General features: G+C 30.7%; 1 protein-coding gene across 2 annotated transcripts in view; it reads left to right on the forward strand.

The window, feature by feature from the left end:
- Positions 1 to 20,949, forward strand: part of EMC1 (ER membrane protein complex subunit 1) — a 104,800-nt gene that overhangs the window by 36,163 nt on the left and 47,688 nt on the right. The window contains exons 6-8 of one of the 2 annotated variants that reach the window (XM_075357308.1): positions 5,084 to 5,279; positions 10,459 to 10,575; positions 15,815 to 15,838. In XM_075357308.1, the coding sequence (XP_075213423.1) occupies positions 5,084 to 5,279; positions 10,459 to 10,575; positions 15,815 to 15,838 (337 nt within the window). The remainder of the gene's footprint in view (positions 1 to 5,083; positions 5,280 to 10,458; positions 10,576 to 15,814; positions 15,839 to 20,949) is intronic. The other variant, XM_075357317.1, reaches the window with a different exon arrangement.

Here is a 20,949-nt window from a genome sequence, read left to right on the forward strand (position 1 = left end):
GGATTTTTATGTTTTGATTAGATTACGGCACTTTGGTATACTCTTCCGCCTGATCTTCTGCATTGAAGATGCTGGATATTGTGCATAACTCATCTCTCTATATCTCTACAGGTGCCTTCCATTCAAGTCCCTTTTTGTTGATTCTGGTGAGCCATCCATCTCTCTGAAACAGACAAGACCAATTGATATTGTCCTATGTAGCCCCATCAAAGCCCAGCCGGACCATCCCAACCCCGTAAGGGGAAGACACCCACCTTGTGACATTACTGGTCGCCACACCACCCCCTCTGTTCCGAGCCCTGAGAGTCTTCACCGGAGGTCGTCTCTAGACCCTCTAACTGATTGCATCTCACAGTCATTAGCCAGGCCTCGGTCGGGATGCCACCGATGTAAATGCCTCAGCAGACATTTGCATCAGTAAAATACAAATCAAATTTTGCCTTCACATAGGCCTCAAACGAACATCTTCACATCCAACCCTAACATGATTCCCTCAAATCAAGTAACTGAAACCGTGGAAGCACAGTTCCCATGCCTAGTCCAAATTTGACAGCACCATTCGTGACTGTGAATGCCTCAGAAAACAAATGAGTTGAAAGTTAAATTAGTGCTACACTTGTACCAATCAAAATATGTTTTATGAAACATAGAAATTCAGACCTACACCCAAATAAGTCGACCAAATTAAGTCACCTAACAAGGGGAACGTAACCTCATTCCAGTCCGCACAGGAGCTGGGGACAAATCCTGCACCTCCACCTGGTCCCATTATGGAATCTTGCACAGCATTACCAAGTCACAATCAGGACCAGCACAGGGAGAATGAAGCCACGTCCCTGGTCGCATGGGCTACCATACCCTGGCAGCACGGCCAGCCCCGCCAACAAGAGCCCCAAATCGAATCATAAACAATACCAATATAACTGTGACATGATGCCAATGTTCCTACCTCCAACCAATCCAAGCCAAGCCAGACCACCCAAACTTTGACATTTTTTTTCTAATTCCGATGTTCATCAGTACAAAAACTCTCCTTGGCCTCCTGTAACGTTGGGTGTTAGAGCGGTTTGCCTATTTTCTTTATTGAATATTGAACTCCGTTCATTCTTCTCCCTTGGAGACTACATTCTTATCCACCTTGGAGACTGTCATATATATGTGTATGTATATATATATATATATATATATATATTTTGATTTGACCTTGAGTTGGTTGGTATGACCAATTAAAAACAAACCCTATTATTCTTTGTCAAAAATTCTCACAAATCCTGCCTGATTTAAATCCAGATGCAACTGTTTATGCAGATGGCTCCAGATAAATAATTTAATCTGTTCTAAGTGTCTACTGCTGAGCTTTATGCTATTAATGAACATCGTGAATCCTAGATATCATCAATTTTTATCTGAAGTGATTCATTTTGGAAATACATGAAGCACTCTCCAACCCTTCATAATACACATGTCTGCTTTTGCTGGAATCCAAATCACATCGGGATTCCAGGGAATGAGCATACTGACTTGTACTCTTGCTAAGGAAGCATGTACTCAACCTGTATTCACTACTTGTATTCTTGCTTCTGATTTTTCCAATTTTATAAAACAACTGCAAATGGAATTGCAAAGTGAGTGGAATGTGGTGGTAGATAACAAAGCTATGACTTGTAAAGAACTTGGTATGTGCTTTGTTTCCATTCAGTAGAGCAAACAGAAGTCGAGAGATGAAATTTTTCTTTGTCGTCTGCAGATAGTTCGTATCAGACTGATTCACGACTTTTTATGTTGTCAGATGATATTCCTTTGTCACCTTGATATAACTGCCATCTAACTGTTCCTCATATTCTTTTGGACTGTGTATATTACGCAGCCTTACATCATAGGTTTAAATTGTCTATCATAGTGCGGCGTACTTTGGGTGATTATACTAGCATGATTAATAAAGTGGTTGATTTCATTCGTTATATTCGGTATATCAACAGTTGTGATACTTTTATTATTTCTGTATGTTATTCATATTTTGTTATTTTAATTTATGTTATTTCTATCTTTATCATTTATACATTGTTGTTTTTTTTTTGGTTTTTTATGTAGTTATACTTTTTTTTAAGCTTTTAATTTTATTGTTATCGGAGAAGGGGAAAATGCAATTTCAAAAATATTACAATATATTATTGAAGGTTTAGATGGGAAAGAATTGGTTGTTGTTGTATTTATTGATCTCGCTAATACCATTGATACAGCCAATCATTCACTTTTACTTAAAAAAGCACTATAAAATTGTAGTAGGTGAATTTACTCTATAATTGATAAAGGATTATTTAAAAAGTAGACAAAATGTAGTAAAAATAAAAAATACAGAATGTATTTTTTATTACAAACCTATTATAACAAACTTTGGAGTATCCTTTGAGTTATCTTTAAATGTAAATAAAACAGTTTACATAACTTTTTCCAATCAAAGTATTTAGGTGGTGGATCAACATCTGAGATAGGATTTTCAAATAGTAAGTTTATTACAAAGGACAAAATATATAACTTATATATTGTATAGACTAAAAAAAAAAATATTAATACCAATAGTTTGTTTATGGTCATGTACGAACTTTAATGTAGCATTGTGACATGTGGGATAATTGCATGGGGAAGTGATAACAAATCACTTTTAAAAATTTTATCTAATGGTTACATCAAGTCAAGTCACATCAGTTATCAAAATAATATCTAAAATAAATACTGTCAATAGGATTATTTGTTTGAATCTTAAACAAAAATCTGCTGTTGAATCTTTATATCTTCATTATAATTGTTTGTCTAACTTATATCTAAAAAATGTTTTGATTACAAGATGTAAATCTTTAAAGGTACCAAAAGTCTACTGAAAAAAGCAAAAAAGAAACCATGTGTTCGCATCTGTTATATATTTTAATAAACTTCTGAATTTTTATAAAATAGTATTGATTTTGAGAAATGTTAAAAAGAAGATTAGAAAATTGATTCAGAATAAATCAAGTACTTGAAGAATAGTTGTATTATCAAATACAAGTCAAACGCATAGATTTAGTTTATTTTATATTTACTGGTGTTGCCAGAATGGAATATTTCCTTTTTAGGTTGAGATTTTGCTTTATTCTGTATAATCTTTTGATCATGACTGCTTAGTTTTGCACAAGGTGATTGAATGATTGAAGTTATCTGGATTACCATTTGGCACAGTAAGGTTTACAGTTGCCTGAGGATAAGTTATAATAGGATGAAATGTACATTGTTAACTGCTTGGCTAACTTTTTGCAGCATTTTAAGTTACTGGATTACAATCTCCATTTTGTAAATTATGACAGATTCCAGATTGGCATGTGTGTTGTCCCTTAGAATTTGCATAGATTGGTGGATCTGAATATGGCTTGCTTTTATTTTCTTCTTCACCACATATGCATATTTGTTGTATCTTGCATCTTGCTGTGATATGTCCAAAGCATTGGTATACAAAATACCAAATTGGTTATGGAATGAAATCACACATATCCAAATGGTTCATGCCACTTTGCACTTAATTAGGCAACAAAGATCTGTTAAATGTTAGTTCTTCTTCTAAGCCTTTAGCATGCAAATACACCTTGCATTCACAGCTCATCAATAATGATTGCTTGTGAGGTTAATAACCTCACAAAAAAAATTTGGGACCAAAATGCTTCTATCCATTCATTTTTCACAAGCAATCAAAAAAGGGCTCATTTTTAAAAAATTGTCTTTTTCTCTGGTAATTACTAAGTACTTGGGTTTGAATGGACTAATATTGAAAAAGGATTGACATTGACTTTAGCTCATTACAGATTCTTTCTGGCTGAATGCTTTTATTCCATTTTGCTTCTGGTGAACGAGATGATTCTGAATGAGGATACTGATACTAAATAACTAATAATGATAATTTCTCTCTTATCATTTTTTTTTCATAGGTTCCAATTGGAAGTTAGTAGAACAATAAAAGGTTATCTTATCTCCTTTACCAATGAATCAACATAAATTAATAAGCACAATAAAGTGCATACTGAACAGCCGAAACCTTTCTTCCATTCATTTCTTTTTAACTGTACTATTGGCAAGTAGCTCAATGTATTTGAAGGGAAAATTTTGCTTGTACTCCCCTCTTAAATAAATCCCTGCTTCTATCCAAGACTTACATCAGATTTTTGTACCATCATACTTTTGATGGTACATAGGCTAAAAACTGTGTGCAAAACTGGCTGCTGTCTCTTCTGGTTAAGTTGCTTTTTTTTACAATCTTTAATAACAGCCATCTATCCATGAGTACAATATTAAAGGTCTCTGTATCTTTCTGTGTCCAGTATTTTTCAGAAATTCAGAGGAAGAATCCTTTTGATGTTCTTAGTTCCTGCAGGTTTCATTAAACCTTTGTTACTTGCCGAGTTGGTCTAGTGATAAAACTCGTGTTTGTAACAATGGAAATAGATTTTCAGAAAATTTTTTGGTTTTTAATTTATTAAATTAATTTTATGTTCTGGTTTGGTTCACTTCAAATGTTTTTAATGCAGAAATAAGATTTGAATCTATCTTAGAGATTTTTTTTTTATTTGTATTGGATATTTGGGTTAAATTCTTTTTGGCGGTTCATTTTCAGTATAATCCTTGAGGGATGCATTACAGTGAAATATTTCAATGGTTAAAAATTAAAGCAAATAGATTTACAAACAACATGATTGAGAATTAAAAAAAATATATTATAATACATCTTTGTTATTTACTCATTTTGTACCTGTTTTAGTATAAAATTTTCTGGTTAAAAAAATTGAAGTGCATTTAAAAATAATAAATATAAAATTTTTCAGAATGTTTCATTAGGTAGATTCCAATGTGTTACATACTTTTTGGGGTAGTAGTCAATATTGAGTTATTTGTGTGTAACTTTTAAAAGTAAAAAATTGTATTATTGTAATTTGAAAGTACAAAAAATATAACCGACAATAATATGTCTAAAATTGATTTTGAATATTTCAGGATGCATTTAAGTATTCTTTTTATTACTATTGTTTTATGCTAATAATAATTAATGTATTTTGGCTTTTAGGTAATTAAATTAAGTGGCACTGTAATAGAGACTGGGGAAAGTGTGCCAGAAGTTGATTCAAATTTTCATCAAATGTTCTCTCTTTCTGATGTTGATATATCAAGTACATTATGCACTTTAAGACGAGATCGTACAATTTCTTGTCAGCTGCTTCTGTCTGGTGTTGATTATAGTATAATCTTCATTCAAACTCCAAGTAATTTTTTTCTTTTTTAAATTTCGATTTGTTATGATACGAAGACAGGTGTGAAAGAATATTGATTTTTTTATCATTAATTTAAAGCTCAGAGATTTCTTTTAAATGATTAGTATATAGATAATTCAAAATGATGTACTTAATCTCATAACTCTGTATTCAAAATTAAGAACTAATGATAAATATGAAGTAAATGACACTGATAATACTCACAATAAAAGTTACAGATAAATTCATAATTGTTCAATGTGGTTCCCTCTGGCTGCACGGCACATATCTAAGCTGTAGCTAAACTTATTCCACACACAAGGAAGCATACCTTGTGTTATTGAGTTTATCGCAGCTGTAATATGGTTCCGCAGGTCAGCCAGATTTGTTGGTAGAGGTGATACATAAACTGTCCCTTTCACAAACACTCACAAGTAAAAGTCACATGGCGTGAGATAAAGTGGAGGCCAGAACTGAAGAGCCAGGTCTTCATTCCTGATGTGTCTTATCCAACCTTGAGGTAGAGATTCATTCAGATAGTGATGAACATCTAGGTGCGAATGGGGTGGAGATCCATCTCCTTTTGAAAAATGAAGTCTTGTGAATCTTCATTTAGTTGAGGTAAAAGCCCATTTTCCAGCCTGTTATCTCAGTAACCATGTGTTCCGCAAAAGAATGGTTCATAAACCTTTGTTTGCAATAGGACGCAATTAATGTTGGAGGAGTCTCATGTTTCTGTGTGTCATGGGGATTTTGTAGATCACATATGCAAACATTGTGTCTGTTCACTTTTCCACTGAGATGGAACATCACTTCATCGCTAAAAATTAAATGTGGAAGAAAGTGTCATCTTCCAAGTTTTTAAGTATTTGATTATAAAATTCAACACACGTTTGTTTGTCATCTCTGTGAAGAGGCTGTAGGCTGATGGCTTGAAAAGTAAATGATGCCTTAAAACACACCAGACAGTTGGTTGAGAAATTCCAAGTTCTCTGTTCGCTCTATAGGTTGACTTTTTTAAGGCTTTGTACAAAACTTTCTTCAATTTGTCTCACATTTTCCTCTGCCACATGTGGTCAGCCTGTGCTCTAGCTGTTACAGTCACCTCTTAGTTCAAACTAGTGAAACCGACGTATGCATGCTCTTTCTTGTTGGAGGGTCAATGTTAAATCGGAGATGAAACGCATGCTTCACTACACTTGCCCCTGAAATTTGCTGCACTCAAGAACACAGAAAACTGTAGCCATCTTATAACTGACATATAAAGGCAGTGCAAGCACTCTAGCAGTCATTTATGCAACTCTTTGCGCTCTAGTGATGTTATTCAAAACTTTCAGAGCTCCTTTCTCAACTACTACATAGTTCAGTCAGATACAATGTATAGTTCAGGAAATATAGAGTTGTTAGATAAAGTCCACCATTTAGAATTGCCCTATGTTATACAAGGCATGTTTGTAAAGTAAGCCTGTTTTGAATTTTCCAGCTATGTACAAATAAAAACAGGTAGCATTTGCATAGCTCAGTTTTTTCAATTATTAATCTGTTAGCAACAATAGTTTAGTCATTTTGAGGTTAGTTCTTTATATTCAACCATTTATAAGAATGCTACAATTTGTGATCCCGCCAAGTGTGAAGCACAAGGAGTAATCCAATTTTTTAAGGCAAAAAACAATTCTGTGGCTGAAATTCCCGGGCAGATTTGTGACATTTATTGGCTGAATATTATGATTGGCAGTAAAGTAAGAAAGTGGTGCCATTCATTTTGAGAAGGGAAAATACAATGAATGTAGCAGTCAGCCATTGCTGATAACAGACGATTTGATTGAAAAAACCAGCACTTTACTGTATCACAATTGTCTTTGATGTTTCATGATCTTTGATTTATGAGTTTTGACTGAAAAATTGTGCTATAAATAATTGCATGCCAGATGGTTGCCAAAGATGTTAACCGACACTCACAAGGAAAGGTGTCTTACTGCAATGTATGAATTTTTGCAGTGTTACGAAAATAAAGGTGATGAATAATTTGATCACATTGTTACTAGAGATGAAATCTGGATTTCTTATTAGAATATCAAAGACAAAGCAGCAATCAATGCAATGGCGGCATTCATTATCTCATAGACCAAAGAAGTTCAAACAAGAACATGTGATAAATAAGCTTATGGCTACTATTTCTTTTGCTAAATTTTTTATGGCTGCTGTTTCTGTCTTGCCTGTTGAATTTAGTAATTGCAGAGCTACTATGAATGTTGATAGATATTGCAAAAAGTTAAAAAATCTTAGAAGAGCTGTAAAAATCAAATGATATGGGATGCTATCCTGCAGGATTCTTTTGCATGATAAAATTAGATTGTGGCAAATCACACAGTGAGACACATCAGACAGTGAGGCAATTGGAAAAATGTTGTTGGAAAATCTTCACCATCCACCTTATAGTCCTGACGTAGCTTCCAGCAATTATTTTCTTTTTTCATCTTCAACACTGGTTTGCAAAAAAGTTTGACAATAACAACAAATTGAAAAATAGTGTTACTATCTGGTTAAGTCGCTTTTGATGGAATTTCTTGAAGAGAGCTGAAGAAGCTAGTGAGATGCTATGAAAAATGTGTTTATGTTTAAGGTGGTTATGTAAAAAAGTTGTAAATATATGTAGTTCATTATGTTTAAGTAATAAAGTTTATTCATATTTTATTTTTAGTTTATTCGTATTTTTTAAAGTTTTATTATTTTTTATTCATATTTTATTTTTTTATAAAGTTTATTCGTAATTAAGTTTATTCATATTTGTTTTCTGTTTCAAAATAGACCTTATTTTAAAAATATAATATTGTATTATTCTTAATAAATTCAAAAACCTTTTATTTAGCATAGAATGTAAGAATGTATTGTTTTCTTATAAAATTTGACTATTTTATTCCTTTATTCAGTAACAACATAAAAATTACCTAAAGCACTTCATTTACACAGATTAGAAAGTTATGCCATTAACTTTTTAATTTCTAAAACCTTCTATCAGGCAATTTAGCTGTAAATGTTTTTATTATTCTAAGTTAGCAGCAAGCATATTAGCTTTTTTGCTATGAGAGAATCATCAATGGAATCTACGTATTGTGTGCTTGATTAAACTGTTTCAATGTGTTATGCATAAAATCAATGTAAAAATTGTTCAGCCTTCTTGCTCTAATTTATAAGTTCCTGCCTATTGATCCCAATTTTTTAAATCATTTTCTTTGTCTTAACAAATACAGAAAGCATTTGCTTAGGAATGTATGGATTTTTCATAAGTTCATTTGCCACATAATTATATAAGTTACTGCCATCATCATTATGGCAGTTTATACGTAATAAATATATCCACATTAATATTTGATAAAACTGAACTGACTCATTTGACTTATGCAAGAAGAGTACATTAAGCCCACAATCAAATGTAATTGTGGTTATTGTATGTTGCCTACTTACACTTATTAATCAGTTTATGGTTTTACTCTTTTATAAATTTAATATTTTCTTTTAACTTTCACATTTTATTGTGAATGATGGCCTGTCACATCCTCATTCATGTATTAAGTTTGCAGGATTTTTTTTTATAGTTCTGAACTTAATATGTTATTACCAATAAATTTTGTACTCTTGAGTGATAATAAGCATTCATTTGATAAACTTTAAATTGAACTTCTCACTTTGAGAATATTTGAATACAGTGCCTGTGATCTTTTATTCTTGAAAACTGCATTACTAGGTTTTTTGGCAAAATAAGCACAAAAGAAACATTACAATAAATTGATTTTATGTACTTTTTTGAATATTATTGGATATTCATTTAAAAGATAATAACAACAATAATGTACCATATTAAAAATAATTTGTAGTTCTTTACAAATAATTTGTAGTAGAACAAGACATGAGCAACTTATCAGATGCTGTAAGAAAGATATTTGTTTTTTGTTGTCCTTATTCTCTTTTATAGACTTTTTTCTCTACTTAGGTATTTATATTTTTACAAAACTGTAGAAATCTTTTTTTAAAAGTTGCTACCAATCATTTATCTATAGGAAGTACTTCAGAGTAATATTTCTCTATCAATACCCCACTTAGAAGTGTATTGTAGATTTTATCTTATGTTGCTTCCCATATATTTGGAGCACTACCACCAAGTTCAAATTTGTTAGGAAGATTAATAAATTTAGAAAAGAATTAATGCAATGGCTGTTAAAAAAAGATAATGTGGAACTCTTATAACTAGTAGTTATGTCTGTTATTTTGAAAGAAACTACAGAGTAAATATTAATGTTCTCTAATCTTTATTTCAAGTAGAAGCCTCATGGAGCAGCTGTTTAAGGGCCAGTTGTTTACAATTTAAGGAAAGTGGAAAACCTTATCAACATTTAAGTACAGAGAGATTTTGAATTTTTAGATAATTAATCTTGTTTTTTCTCAAAGTACCTAATTTTCAGCTTTTTCTTTTTGTTTTTTCTTTTTGTTTTTTCTGTATATACATTTGCAAGAATTTTCTTTCCCTCTTTTTTTAATATGTTCTGTTCAGTTTAGTTCTGCCACATGTGGCAGAGGAATTATTATTTTTTCATATAGTATACACAATAAATTTATTTATTTTGCTTGAACTACATAAAAAGGAAAACATTGTATTCAGTGACTTTTGTTATACATATAAGGTTTAACTTTTTTTATTTATTAAATGTGAGTTTTACAACAAATAAATTATTACTACTTTTTGTTACTGGAATGTACATTATTTGAAATTTTATTAAAATCTTATTCACTACACACTTTACTAATAATATTTAAAATATTTAAGTCAAACCCTTCCCAATCTAACAATGATCTATAAAGTACCTTTATTTCGCTGAAAGTGCTGCTGTCCATGACCTTAATTTTGTCGTTCAAAATTCAGATGCAAAGAAATTGAAATTAAATTTTATTGACATGCAAGATAAATATTAAGAGTTAAGAGGAAAAATCATTATTTATAAAGAGCATCAGGAAACATTCTTTCATTCAGATATCCTGAAAGTAAAATTTTGTTTTTATTAAAGCAGTCTTTATCAAAATAACATAGCATCTTTAAATAAAAATATAATACCATTTTTAAATTTAATTTGTTAATTCACAATTTATTTCTCTACATATCTTGTAAAATATATTTTTATCTTGAATATTATTTCAGGTAAAATTGTCTGGACAAGAGAAGAAGCTCTTACTAGTATAGTAGCTGTAGAATTAATTGATTTGCCTGTGTCAGATGTAGATGCAGCTATTGAAAAAGAATTTGACAATAAAGAAGGTATTTAGTCAGTTTATTTATATAATTTTTTTAATTTTTTGATAATTATTTATTATTATAAATAATAAATTATTTATTTTTATTTTTTAATTTATAGTTTTTTATTTATTATTTTAAATTCTATCGATTTTTGTTAAGTCTTGAAATGTTTAAAATAAAAAAAAAATTCATTATGAATTTAAATACCATACTTTTTTTTGTCATAAACAAGTAGTTTAAAAAATCACTGCTATATTGTCATGAAATACTTTATACTTCAAATTTCAAAACAAACTACAAATTCTGGACGTAATATTACATGTTAGTTTGTTCCCTAAGACTGTTTTGAAGTGTGAGTGTAGGTATATTTTATATTTGATAAATATAATAGTTATAAAATTAGAAACTGTAAAAGTGACATACACACACACACACACATTATATATATATATATGCTAGGTCTGTTCAAGAAATATGTAGACTTTGAATTGCTCGGGTCCAGTTGGTTCCAGTCAAATCCGCTTGGCGTCCCCATGTTCATACAGATCAACTGATTACAACATGGTTTTTTGATTGTTTGCTTAGGTACGTAGTTGTTTGTGAAGTGTCTTTTTTCATTTGGCGATTTTTAGAATGAGTGACTTGAATGAGCAAAGAGTTGCTGTGAAATTTTGTGTTAAACTCAGAAAATCTGCTAGTGAAACTCTTGATACGCTCAAGACAGCTTATGGCGACATTGCTATGAATCGTGTGACATGTTTTAAGTGTAATGGATGTTTTAAAAATGGTTCTCAGTTGATTGAAGACGATGAGCATCCTGGATGTCCTTCCATATCAACTGACAACTCACATGTAAACAAAATCAACACCCTAGTTTGGGCAAATTGACGTCTGACCATCAGAGAGCTTGATGAAGAGTGTGGGATATCAGTTGGATCATGTTACAAGATTTTGACTGAAAAATTGAAGATACACTGCGTTGCTGCAAAATTTGTTCCACGCCTGATGACGGACGACCAAAAAGCCCATCGTGTCCAGGCTTGTCAAGAATTGCTTGAACGTTCAGAAGAAGATGAAAAGTTCTTGTCAAGGATCATAACAGGTGATGAATCTTGGGTGTATGGTATGACATCAAAACAAAGGTTCAATTGTCCCAGTGAGTGGGTGAAACATCTCCCAGACCAAAAATAGTTCGCCAGGTTCATTCCAATGTGAAGGTGATGTTGACAGTTTTTTTTTATTCTCAGGGTGTAGTCCACTATGAGTACCTCCCCCAAGGCTTCACAGTGAACCAGACTTGCTACATTGAAGTTCTCAAATGTCTGCGGGCCACGCTATCCAGCAGAAAAGCCCAGAAATGTGGAAGAGTGGTGACTGGTTTTTTCATCACGACAACACTCTAGCCCATTCAGCCCTCAGAACTTGTGAGATTTTGGCCAAACACTTGATCACTGTTCTTCCCCACCCACCTCGCTCCTTGAGACTTCTTCGTCTTCTCCAAACTCAAAAGACAATGGTCTTTTGAGTTTGAAAGGAGAGAAGATTTGAGACAATTCCCGAGTTTGAAGCAAAGCAGTGAAGGAACTGAAGAACATCACAAGAACTGTTCCAGGACTGTTTCCAAAAGTGGAAATATCGTTGGGTGTGTTGGTGTATTGGGGGTGTGTTCCAAAAGTGTGTGTGTTGGGGAGGAGAGTACTTTGAATGGGATCCAGACAAGTAATTTCTAAATAAAGAACATTTTGTTTTATGATGTTAGTTTATGTATTTTTTGAACAGATCTCAAATATATTGTGTGTGGATGATAATGGTGTATATGTATATAATTAATTTACACAATATGTCTAAAAAGTTCCCAAATTAAATTAAATAGAAATACAGATTTAAAGATAAACAAATTTATTCACATCAGCCGTCTACATAGAATCCTTTTCTAGTTACACACTTGCAGCGCTGGTAGAGCCCATCAAACGTTCTGGAGAAATCACTTTGTAGGATTGTCTTTAACTGTTTGTTGCAAGCCCTTTGGATGGCTGGAATGTCGTCGAAAAAGCAGCCTTTGATCTTCAACTTGAGTTTCAGGAACAGAAAATAGTCTGCTGGAGCCAGGTTGGTTGGTATAAGACGGTGATTTGATTTGCAGTGTAATAATGTGTTAAAAACTGTTGCCATGTGTGCAGGGCATTGTTATGCACAAGAGTTCAACTGCCCAGATCCTGGTGGGCCGGATTCGATGAATGCAGCCCACCTTTTTTTTTTTTTTTGTCTTCAGTCATTATTTGACTGGTTTGATGCAGCTCTCCAAGATTCCTTATCTAGTCCTTGTCGTTTCATTTCAGTATACCCTCTACATCCTACATCCCTAACAATCTTTTCTTCAGGTTTTTAAACCCCAATCTACATTTCATTATCACCAAATTATGGTCGCTATCAATGTCTGCTCCAGGGTAAGTTTTGCAGTCAACGAGTAAATCTTTCCTTAACCATGATATAATCTATCTGATACCTTGCAGTATCGCCTGGCTTTTTCCAAGTGTATATTCTTCTATTATGATTTTTAAATTGGGTGTTGGCAATTACTAAATTATACTTTGTGCAAAACTCTATAATTTGGTCATCCCCTCTTTCATTCCTTTTGCCCAGCCTGTATTCACCCACTATATTTCCTTCCTTGCCTTTTCTAATGCTTGCATTCCAATCTCCAACTATTATTAAATTTTCATCTCCTTTTACGTGTTTAATTGCTTCATCAATCTCTTCGTATACACACTCTACCTCATCATCATTATGGGCGCTTGTAGGCATATAGACGTTAACAATCGTTGTCTGTTTAGGTTTTGATTTTATCCTTATTACAATGATTCTATCGCTATGCGTCTTGAAATACTCCACTCTCCTCCCTATCTTCTTGTTCATGCAGCCCACCAGGAATGCAATTTTTTATTTTAATTTACAATTTTTGAATTTAAAAATTTTAGTTTTATTTCTGTTTTGATTTAATTAGAAAAGGATCTTTTAACAATTTTAAATCTCATGTATAGTATAGGGCTTTTAATTTTAATGTATAATTTGCAACGAACAATTTGAAAAATTGTTTAGCAACTGATGACGTGAGGTACTCTTGAAAGCACTCTTGCTTGGATTATGGAATAAGGTAGGTGTCATCCTATTTTATTAATTCTCTGCTTGGGTTGATCGGATTTATATAATTTATATAGTGCAGAGGAATATGATTCCAAAAGGATCAATATATATATATATATATATATATCATTATCCTCCTGTCTCCTTTACCAGTACCCTGTGCAAGGTAATGGAACAAATGGTATACCATTATCTAGTGTGGTACATTGAAAGAAACACCCTAATGGGCCTTGAAAAATGCAATTTCCACCAAGGTAGATCATCGGTCAATCATGCAGTTGCCCTGGAATTTGTTATTTGAAATGCATTCCTACTTTGCCAATGCCTGGTTGCTGTATTTTTCAATTTACAGAAGGCATACAACTTTGATTGAAAGAGAGAAATCCTAAATACATCTGTCTGTCTTAAATCTGGTATAATAGGGAATTATCTTTATCAGGGGTTTCCTCAATAGAGCTGGTCCTTTTCAAGTTCAAGTTGGAATAACAGTATCTGAAGTTTTCACACTAGAAAATGGATTACCCCAGGGAAGTATCCTGAGTGTTCCTTTGTTTGCTGTAGCCATAAATAGTAAAACAAACTGGATGTGAAATTTTTCCTGATGTTTCTTGCTGCTTCTCCTTTACTATTATCCTTAAATGTTACATTATGATCAAATAAGATTCTTTGTTGGCTGTTTGATCTTGCAGTACCAATTCTCACTGTACAAAATGCAATCAACTTGACATTGACGTATTGTTTTCATGCTTTTCTTGATGTGGGGTGTAATTTTTCTGCACATGCAGCGATTATAGTACTTTGGCTCCACTTTGTAACTGCACATCCACGTCTCATCAACCATTATGACAATTTTAAAAACATTTTAATCATTTGAGCAATAGAATATTTCCTGACAAATTGTTTTTTTTTATCAGCAGCTGTGATTACAGAAAAATCAGTAACAATCCTGCTGTTCTGATGCATGTTTAGTAATAGTCTACAATTGCCATAATTACTAAACATGAGATTGAAGCTGTTATTTAACATAAACATAATAAAGGATTTTTGAGCACCAAAAGGTGAACAATATCATCCTATTTCATTTTATTTATTTTTAAAAATTGTTTTTTTTTAAGTTTTGGTACTTTATGGAAAGGACATATGTGTTGTAATTTGGTGTTTTTATTGTAAATAGTCTTTTAAAGATGGAGATTATAATTTATTATTACTAATTTCCAATATTAACGTTGCCTTTTTTTTTAGAAGGTGTTTTATTTACATTAATATTACTGACGATGTTAGAATTCCATTGATCATATTTTTAAGCTTGTATATGTACTTTAAATCATTTTTTTTAAAACATTTCAAACATTTTTATTAAAAAAAAAACTTAAATTTTTATTTTATATTTTTCTATTTGTTTGTAATTATAATTAGCCAGAAGTAATTTTCTAAGTTAACTTTCTTGCATAAATATTAAAATAAAGGTATGTAAATTCATTAGTATTTTTAATAGTTTCTTATTAGATTTTAATGATCGTTAAGATTCAAAGGAATATTCTTGATTGGTTGAGCCCTTGAAGTAAAATTAGTCAAATTTAGTTGAGAATTAGATTTAAATGTATGTAGTGATTAATTATTAATATCCATGAAATACCTCAACCTTTTGTATAGTTGCTATATACTGATTGACAAGAGAATAAATTCAACAGTCTTAATAAGAAACTGCTCCCAGAATTGCTTTTTAAATACTGTGATTCCATGAATAATGAATGGTCACATTATTTTTCTCAAGAAAAAACTGCTTGAGATTTTGCAGATGTTATAGAATTAGGTGATTATAATTGGATTTTTTTTTTAATCATATTGCATAATATTACTTGTTTAATTTTTGAAATTGATTGTTAAAGTTTTTTTTTTTTTTTAATTTAATGTATTAAATAACTTGAACCTTTGGAATTAGCCTTTTTGAGAGTGATTTATTTCTTTATGAATCCTATTTTTTAATGTATAAGAATGTAGTAAAATATTATTTTATTATTATTAATCAGTATTAAATAGTGAATTTTATCTTTATTTCTATCAGAGTAGAAATTTATTTCAAACCATAGCATAATATTTGTTGTTTCTTTTTAAGCTGCTGTGGACTTAGGGGTGCCAAGTAAGTAGGGATTGTAAATAATGAGTGCTTGGCATGCTGTTTTAATAGTTTAAAAAATACAATTTTACAGTTACTGTAATCATTATGCATTTTTTTGTTTGAATAATGCATTTTAGTGTTCTGTTATAATAATAATGAGCTAATTAGTTTTCATTTGAGATATTTTATAAAGAAGCAGTTGAAATATATGGTATTGTTCAGACAGATTTTCTTGCATCTTGGGTTTTTTCTTTTGCTATTTAAAGTTATTTTAATTATCTGTAATGCATGTAATGATGCTGTATTACCTCCTTGAAATAAGGCTACTTTTATTTTTGCATAGTTTTTGTTTGGAAATTGGTTGTTATTAATTAACAGTTACTAAATAATATGTGCCTGCCTTATAAAAATAAATTGTGCTATTTAAGATAAAAGAATTAGGTAGTGGAAATTGGAGTTATTTGTGCATAAACTTAAAATGAATAGTAAATAGTAATTACACTATTACCGTTTTTTACTTGCCGTCTTTATGTTGAAGGCTTGTTTTCTGTTTCCACTGAGTAAAGTAGGCATCATATATTCATACATTATGATAAATTTAATCACTTGTTTACCTGTAAAAATTGTGGTACAGTTTAAATTGCTGATTTATTAAGGACAGCTTACTTGATTTTGATAAAATAAAATTCAGCATTTTTTTTATAAATTTAACTCCATACACATGTCTCTCTTGTTAAACTTCATTTTATCAGCAATCCCGAATATACTAAATGAAAAACGATACCAAAAATATTGAAACATTTTCTATTCTACTATCATGACTCGCCTATAATAATTTATTTGAATGAATTTATGCTTAAAATCATCCTAAAAAATCAATAAAAATCATAGCAGTGTTATGAGAATCCCAGATGTATAATGTTTTTTTTTAGTTTTCTAGAACATTGGTGTGTAAACATGTATGTGAAGTTTCTAATTGATTATTTGTAACGAAAACTAAAAGAATACATTTTTATTTTGTGGTATATCATAATATTATTTTAATTGTTTATATGAAACCTCTCCTCTTCTTTGACCCCCGCCCTTTCCCACTCAGCAGTTTGCAGAAATACTCACTCCTTCTTCTGACAATCTCCTCTATTCCTCTTATCAAATTCCTTTTTTATCCTTATAAAAAGTTGTTCCAGGCTGAAATCCAGCTTTCCCTTCCCGTACTCTCACAAACAATTTCCATTGATTTCCTGTTAAATTAAGTTTCTTTTATAATGAAACTTTGTGAATGTAAATAACAGTGCATGTCCTCTTAATTTTTCTGTTCATGAAATATCATTTTTCATCAGTGAAATAACATTTTATTTGTTCTAAACCTTCACTGTGTTGAATATTTTTTATAGAATTTAAGTGATAAAAAACCTGCTTGATCATTTACCCATGAAAATTAAATAAAAGTATTGTAGTTTTTACTTGTTGATTTTTTTTTCCATTTCTGTTAAGACATTTTAACTATTGGTTATTATTTTGCCCAACTTATTTTCTTTTGAGACTGTAGTCAGTACTGAATAATCTCCTGTACATTGTTTTGTTAGTTGCCTTTTTTCATTATTTAAATAACTTTGTGTAATTTTTATTGACTAATTTATTTAATGTAATATAACATTATAGTACCTAGTTTTGATACACTTCAAGGTATTATTTACATACTAAAACTGAGTGAATATCATTTTTCAGGTTTAAAATTGATAAAAGGGAAAACATGATAAAATAATATACTCATAAAAAAAAAGTAATAGTATAATTATTTTTAACTAGTGTTTGTTAACATGGGTATTCTTATGGTGCTAAAACTGAAAGTTGTTTTTATCCTGGCTTCATAAAAAGTACAATGAGTATTAAGCAAATTACATTAGTCTCACTAATTCAATTTAATGTAAAATGTAGACTCCCACATAATAGAAAAACTCTGATTATTAGAAGTTTAAAAAAGTAATGTGATCGTTATTTATATTATGAATGATAGGTTTAAATAACTCATGTAGTACTAAGTGATATTTAAGTGATAGTTTTTTAAAATATATTTAACAATAGTAGGCTATTCTAACTCAAATTAAAGTAGTAAACTTAAAACCTTAGTTTTTTAAATTAGTCTACTGTTTTTGTCTTTTTTTTAATTAAACTATTTTTACTCTGTCTCTTAAGAAATGTGATGTCATTTCAAGTTACTATTCTATTTAGTGTAGTGCATTTTTTTTAAAAATATTAGTCCGTCTGTATCACTTGTTATTATAGACAATATCAATTTTGATCTTCCTCACCACTAAATTCAACATTTGTTGCTTGTTGGTTCATCATTCTTTTTATGTTGTCACTAATTTCTTCTTTTATATCATCACAAAATTAGACATAACAATAGAAATATTTTCAAAAATATATGCTGTTAAAATAAATGCTTGCTCAAACTATTTTTTTTTTTATACTCTGTTAATTGTTAGAAAACATCATTATGTGTTTGTGTGTATATATATTTATATATAATTTTTTATATTTTTTTGACAGCGCCCATCTTGAATTTATTTTTCAGTTGAGTTTTCACAACCTGGTATTTTTTATATTAAACCACTCAAATAATGACTGATAAATGCTTTCAAGATAACTGTTATCAGTAGAACCACCTTGACCAACAGATAGATTTAACTGTCAACAGTTAGATTTAACTGTTGACTCTTCAGAAGAAATAATTTTTTTTTCCACAATTTTTTTTAAGTTTCTATTTTAATTTCATATCAAGCATCCGCTATCCAATAAATAGCTTTTATGTTTTTTTTTTTTTTTTTTTTATAGTTTATTTGCTGTGTTTACTCTTATATACATAAGTATCTTTCATTTGTAGGTCTTCTTAAGTGCTGCAATGCCTTTTATTGGTTCATAGGTTAAATAAGAGCAGTGATGGCAGAAATACTGCTTTAATGTCTTCACTGCACAAGCTTCTTCATCTGGGTGTAATGAAGCATTATCAGTTAAAAGTAACACCTTCTGAGGTACTTTTCTTTCAGTTTGAACATTTTCAACTTCCAGAACAAATCCATAGAAAAACCAAACTTTAAAATATTTTGATGCATCCAGGTACTTTTTTGACCAAAATAAGAATCCAGCACCCCTTTAAGTACAATATTTTTGAAAGCTCTGAACTTTTAGGTTAACTTATTTAAGAAGAATAATTTAATCATTAAAATTAAGTAAAACAAGTTGTAATTTGTGATTTCTAGATGTGTTTAAGCATGGTAAAACTGTCATTGTTTTTTTTCTTCAGCAAAATAGCACTTTCTGAAAATCACTTCTTCAAATTCTATGATTCTGATTATATTTTTGATTGTGTCTACAGTCCCTTAAGTTACAGGACTTATTCCAAGATCTTGGGCAATGCTTTAAGTGTTTCATCTTTATTTATCCATTTGAGTGTATCAAATTTTACACTTAATAGCAATAAAACATTCTCACCTTGAATTAATTTTACATTAAATTACAACATGGAAAAAAAAAGTTGACCATACAGTTGTAGGATGGTGGGAAATGTTTATTATATATTTAAAATATTTATCATTTCATTCAAATATAATATTTCTTAATATTAGTTTATTTAATTCAGTGATTCCAACTAAGTGCATGCGCATACCATATTTAATTTGTGCAGGTACTGGCAGCGATGGTCAGCACTAACTAAACTAATGTAATTTCACAACTTACGTAGAACAAATTTCGCTTGTATGGTTAGCAAGTGGTGTAGCCATAAGGCTTAACGCACCAGGTACCGAGTCAACCAGGGGATCAAGTTTGAGACCCAACCAGACCAAGTTACTTTTTTACGCTTTAAATATTATTCATATATTTAATTGTACCAGTCGCCTGTGATGTCACAACATAGCAGATAACTGCAACAGCATTTTTTGTGGTGAGGGGGTGCGATTTGCAAAATATTTTTTGAAAATATTGTTATTTCTTAATTGTTAACAAATGTGCCTAAGAAAAATATGACCTTAATTAGGCAAATCTCAAGACACTGAGGGTGATCTTGTTCTACAGCCTCACCTCCTTGATCTTTTATGTCGAAAATTTAATGACATCAATGCCCCATGTATAGAACCAAGGTTGTTCAAAATCAGTTCAGTAGTACTGGTGATATAAGGTGAGGCAAACACTGAACACACACAAGTACATACGAACATTAACATCTGGAAAAATTCCATCTGGTTTTATTTTTTAGTTTCTTAGGTATCAAAAGTCAAGATCTGGTGAAAACTGCATAAGCCCAAATTGGACTAATTACGGTATAGCTCTGCTATAACCCTATCTAGATGGGAAAGTAAAAAATTGAATTAAAATTCACTATAATATTGGTATGGTTAACAGTAAAACTAAATTATGTTATTCACTGAATGATGTACAGTATAGCACTGATATGGTAAAGAACAATTGAACATTCTCATGTTATTTACTGGATACTATAGTTGAGTCAATCACTTTACAGAAGATTTTGGTTTTAGTTAATTCCTTTATTGTAACATATATATATATATGTATAATATATATATATATATACAGACACTGAGATAAAGGTTTAATAACAGAATATTCTGACTTAGTTTTGCAATAAAATTCAGATTTAGTTAGGCCTATACAGCAAAACGTATGTGAATCAAAATACAGTTGGAAAGTAGGCCTATCAAATATATGTTGTATGATATTGAAAAAAATAATTTGTTAATAGCATGCATTTGTAATTTTTAAGACCTTTGGCTCAGATTATTGTGACTATCCGTTAATTGCAAGCAATGGCAAGTTAATTACCATTGAGTTGAGGGAATCCTCCATCACTAGAATAACTTTTCCTTTACAGCTGTTTCTAAGATTTTAAAGTAATAATTAATATTATTAACTAATAATCAGAATCTACTAAAATAAAAAAGATACTTTTCAAATAGTAACAATTAAAGATCAGACAATTAAGAGAATGTTATTAGGCGTAACTATTGTTATGCCCGGTACTGATGTAGGTTCATCAATGAAATAGGTGCTTTTAAAAACATAACAAGCAGTAAATTCTTTACATTATTTAATTTTAAAAACTTTTCAAACAA

Source organism: Lycorma delicatula, chromosome 1 (genome assembly GCF_047948215.1).
Source record: "Lycorma delicatula isolate Av1 chromosome 1, ASM4794821v1, whole genome shotgun sequence".
NCBI classification, from domain to species: domain Eukaryota; kingdom Metazoa; phylum Arthropoda; class Insecta; order Hemiptera; family Fulgoridae; genus Lycorma; species Lycorma delicatula.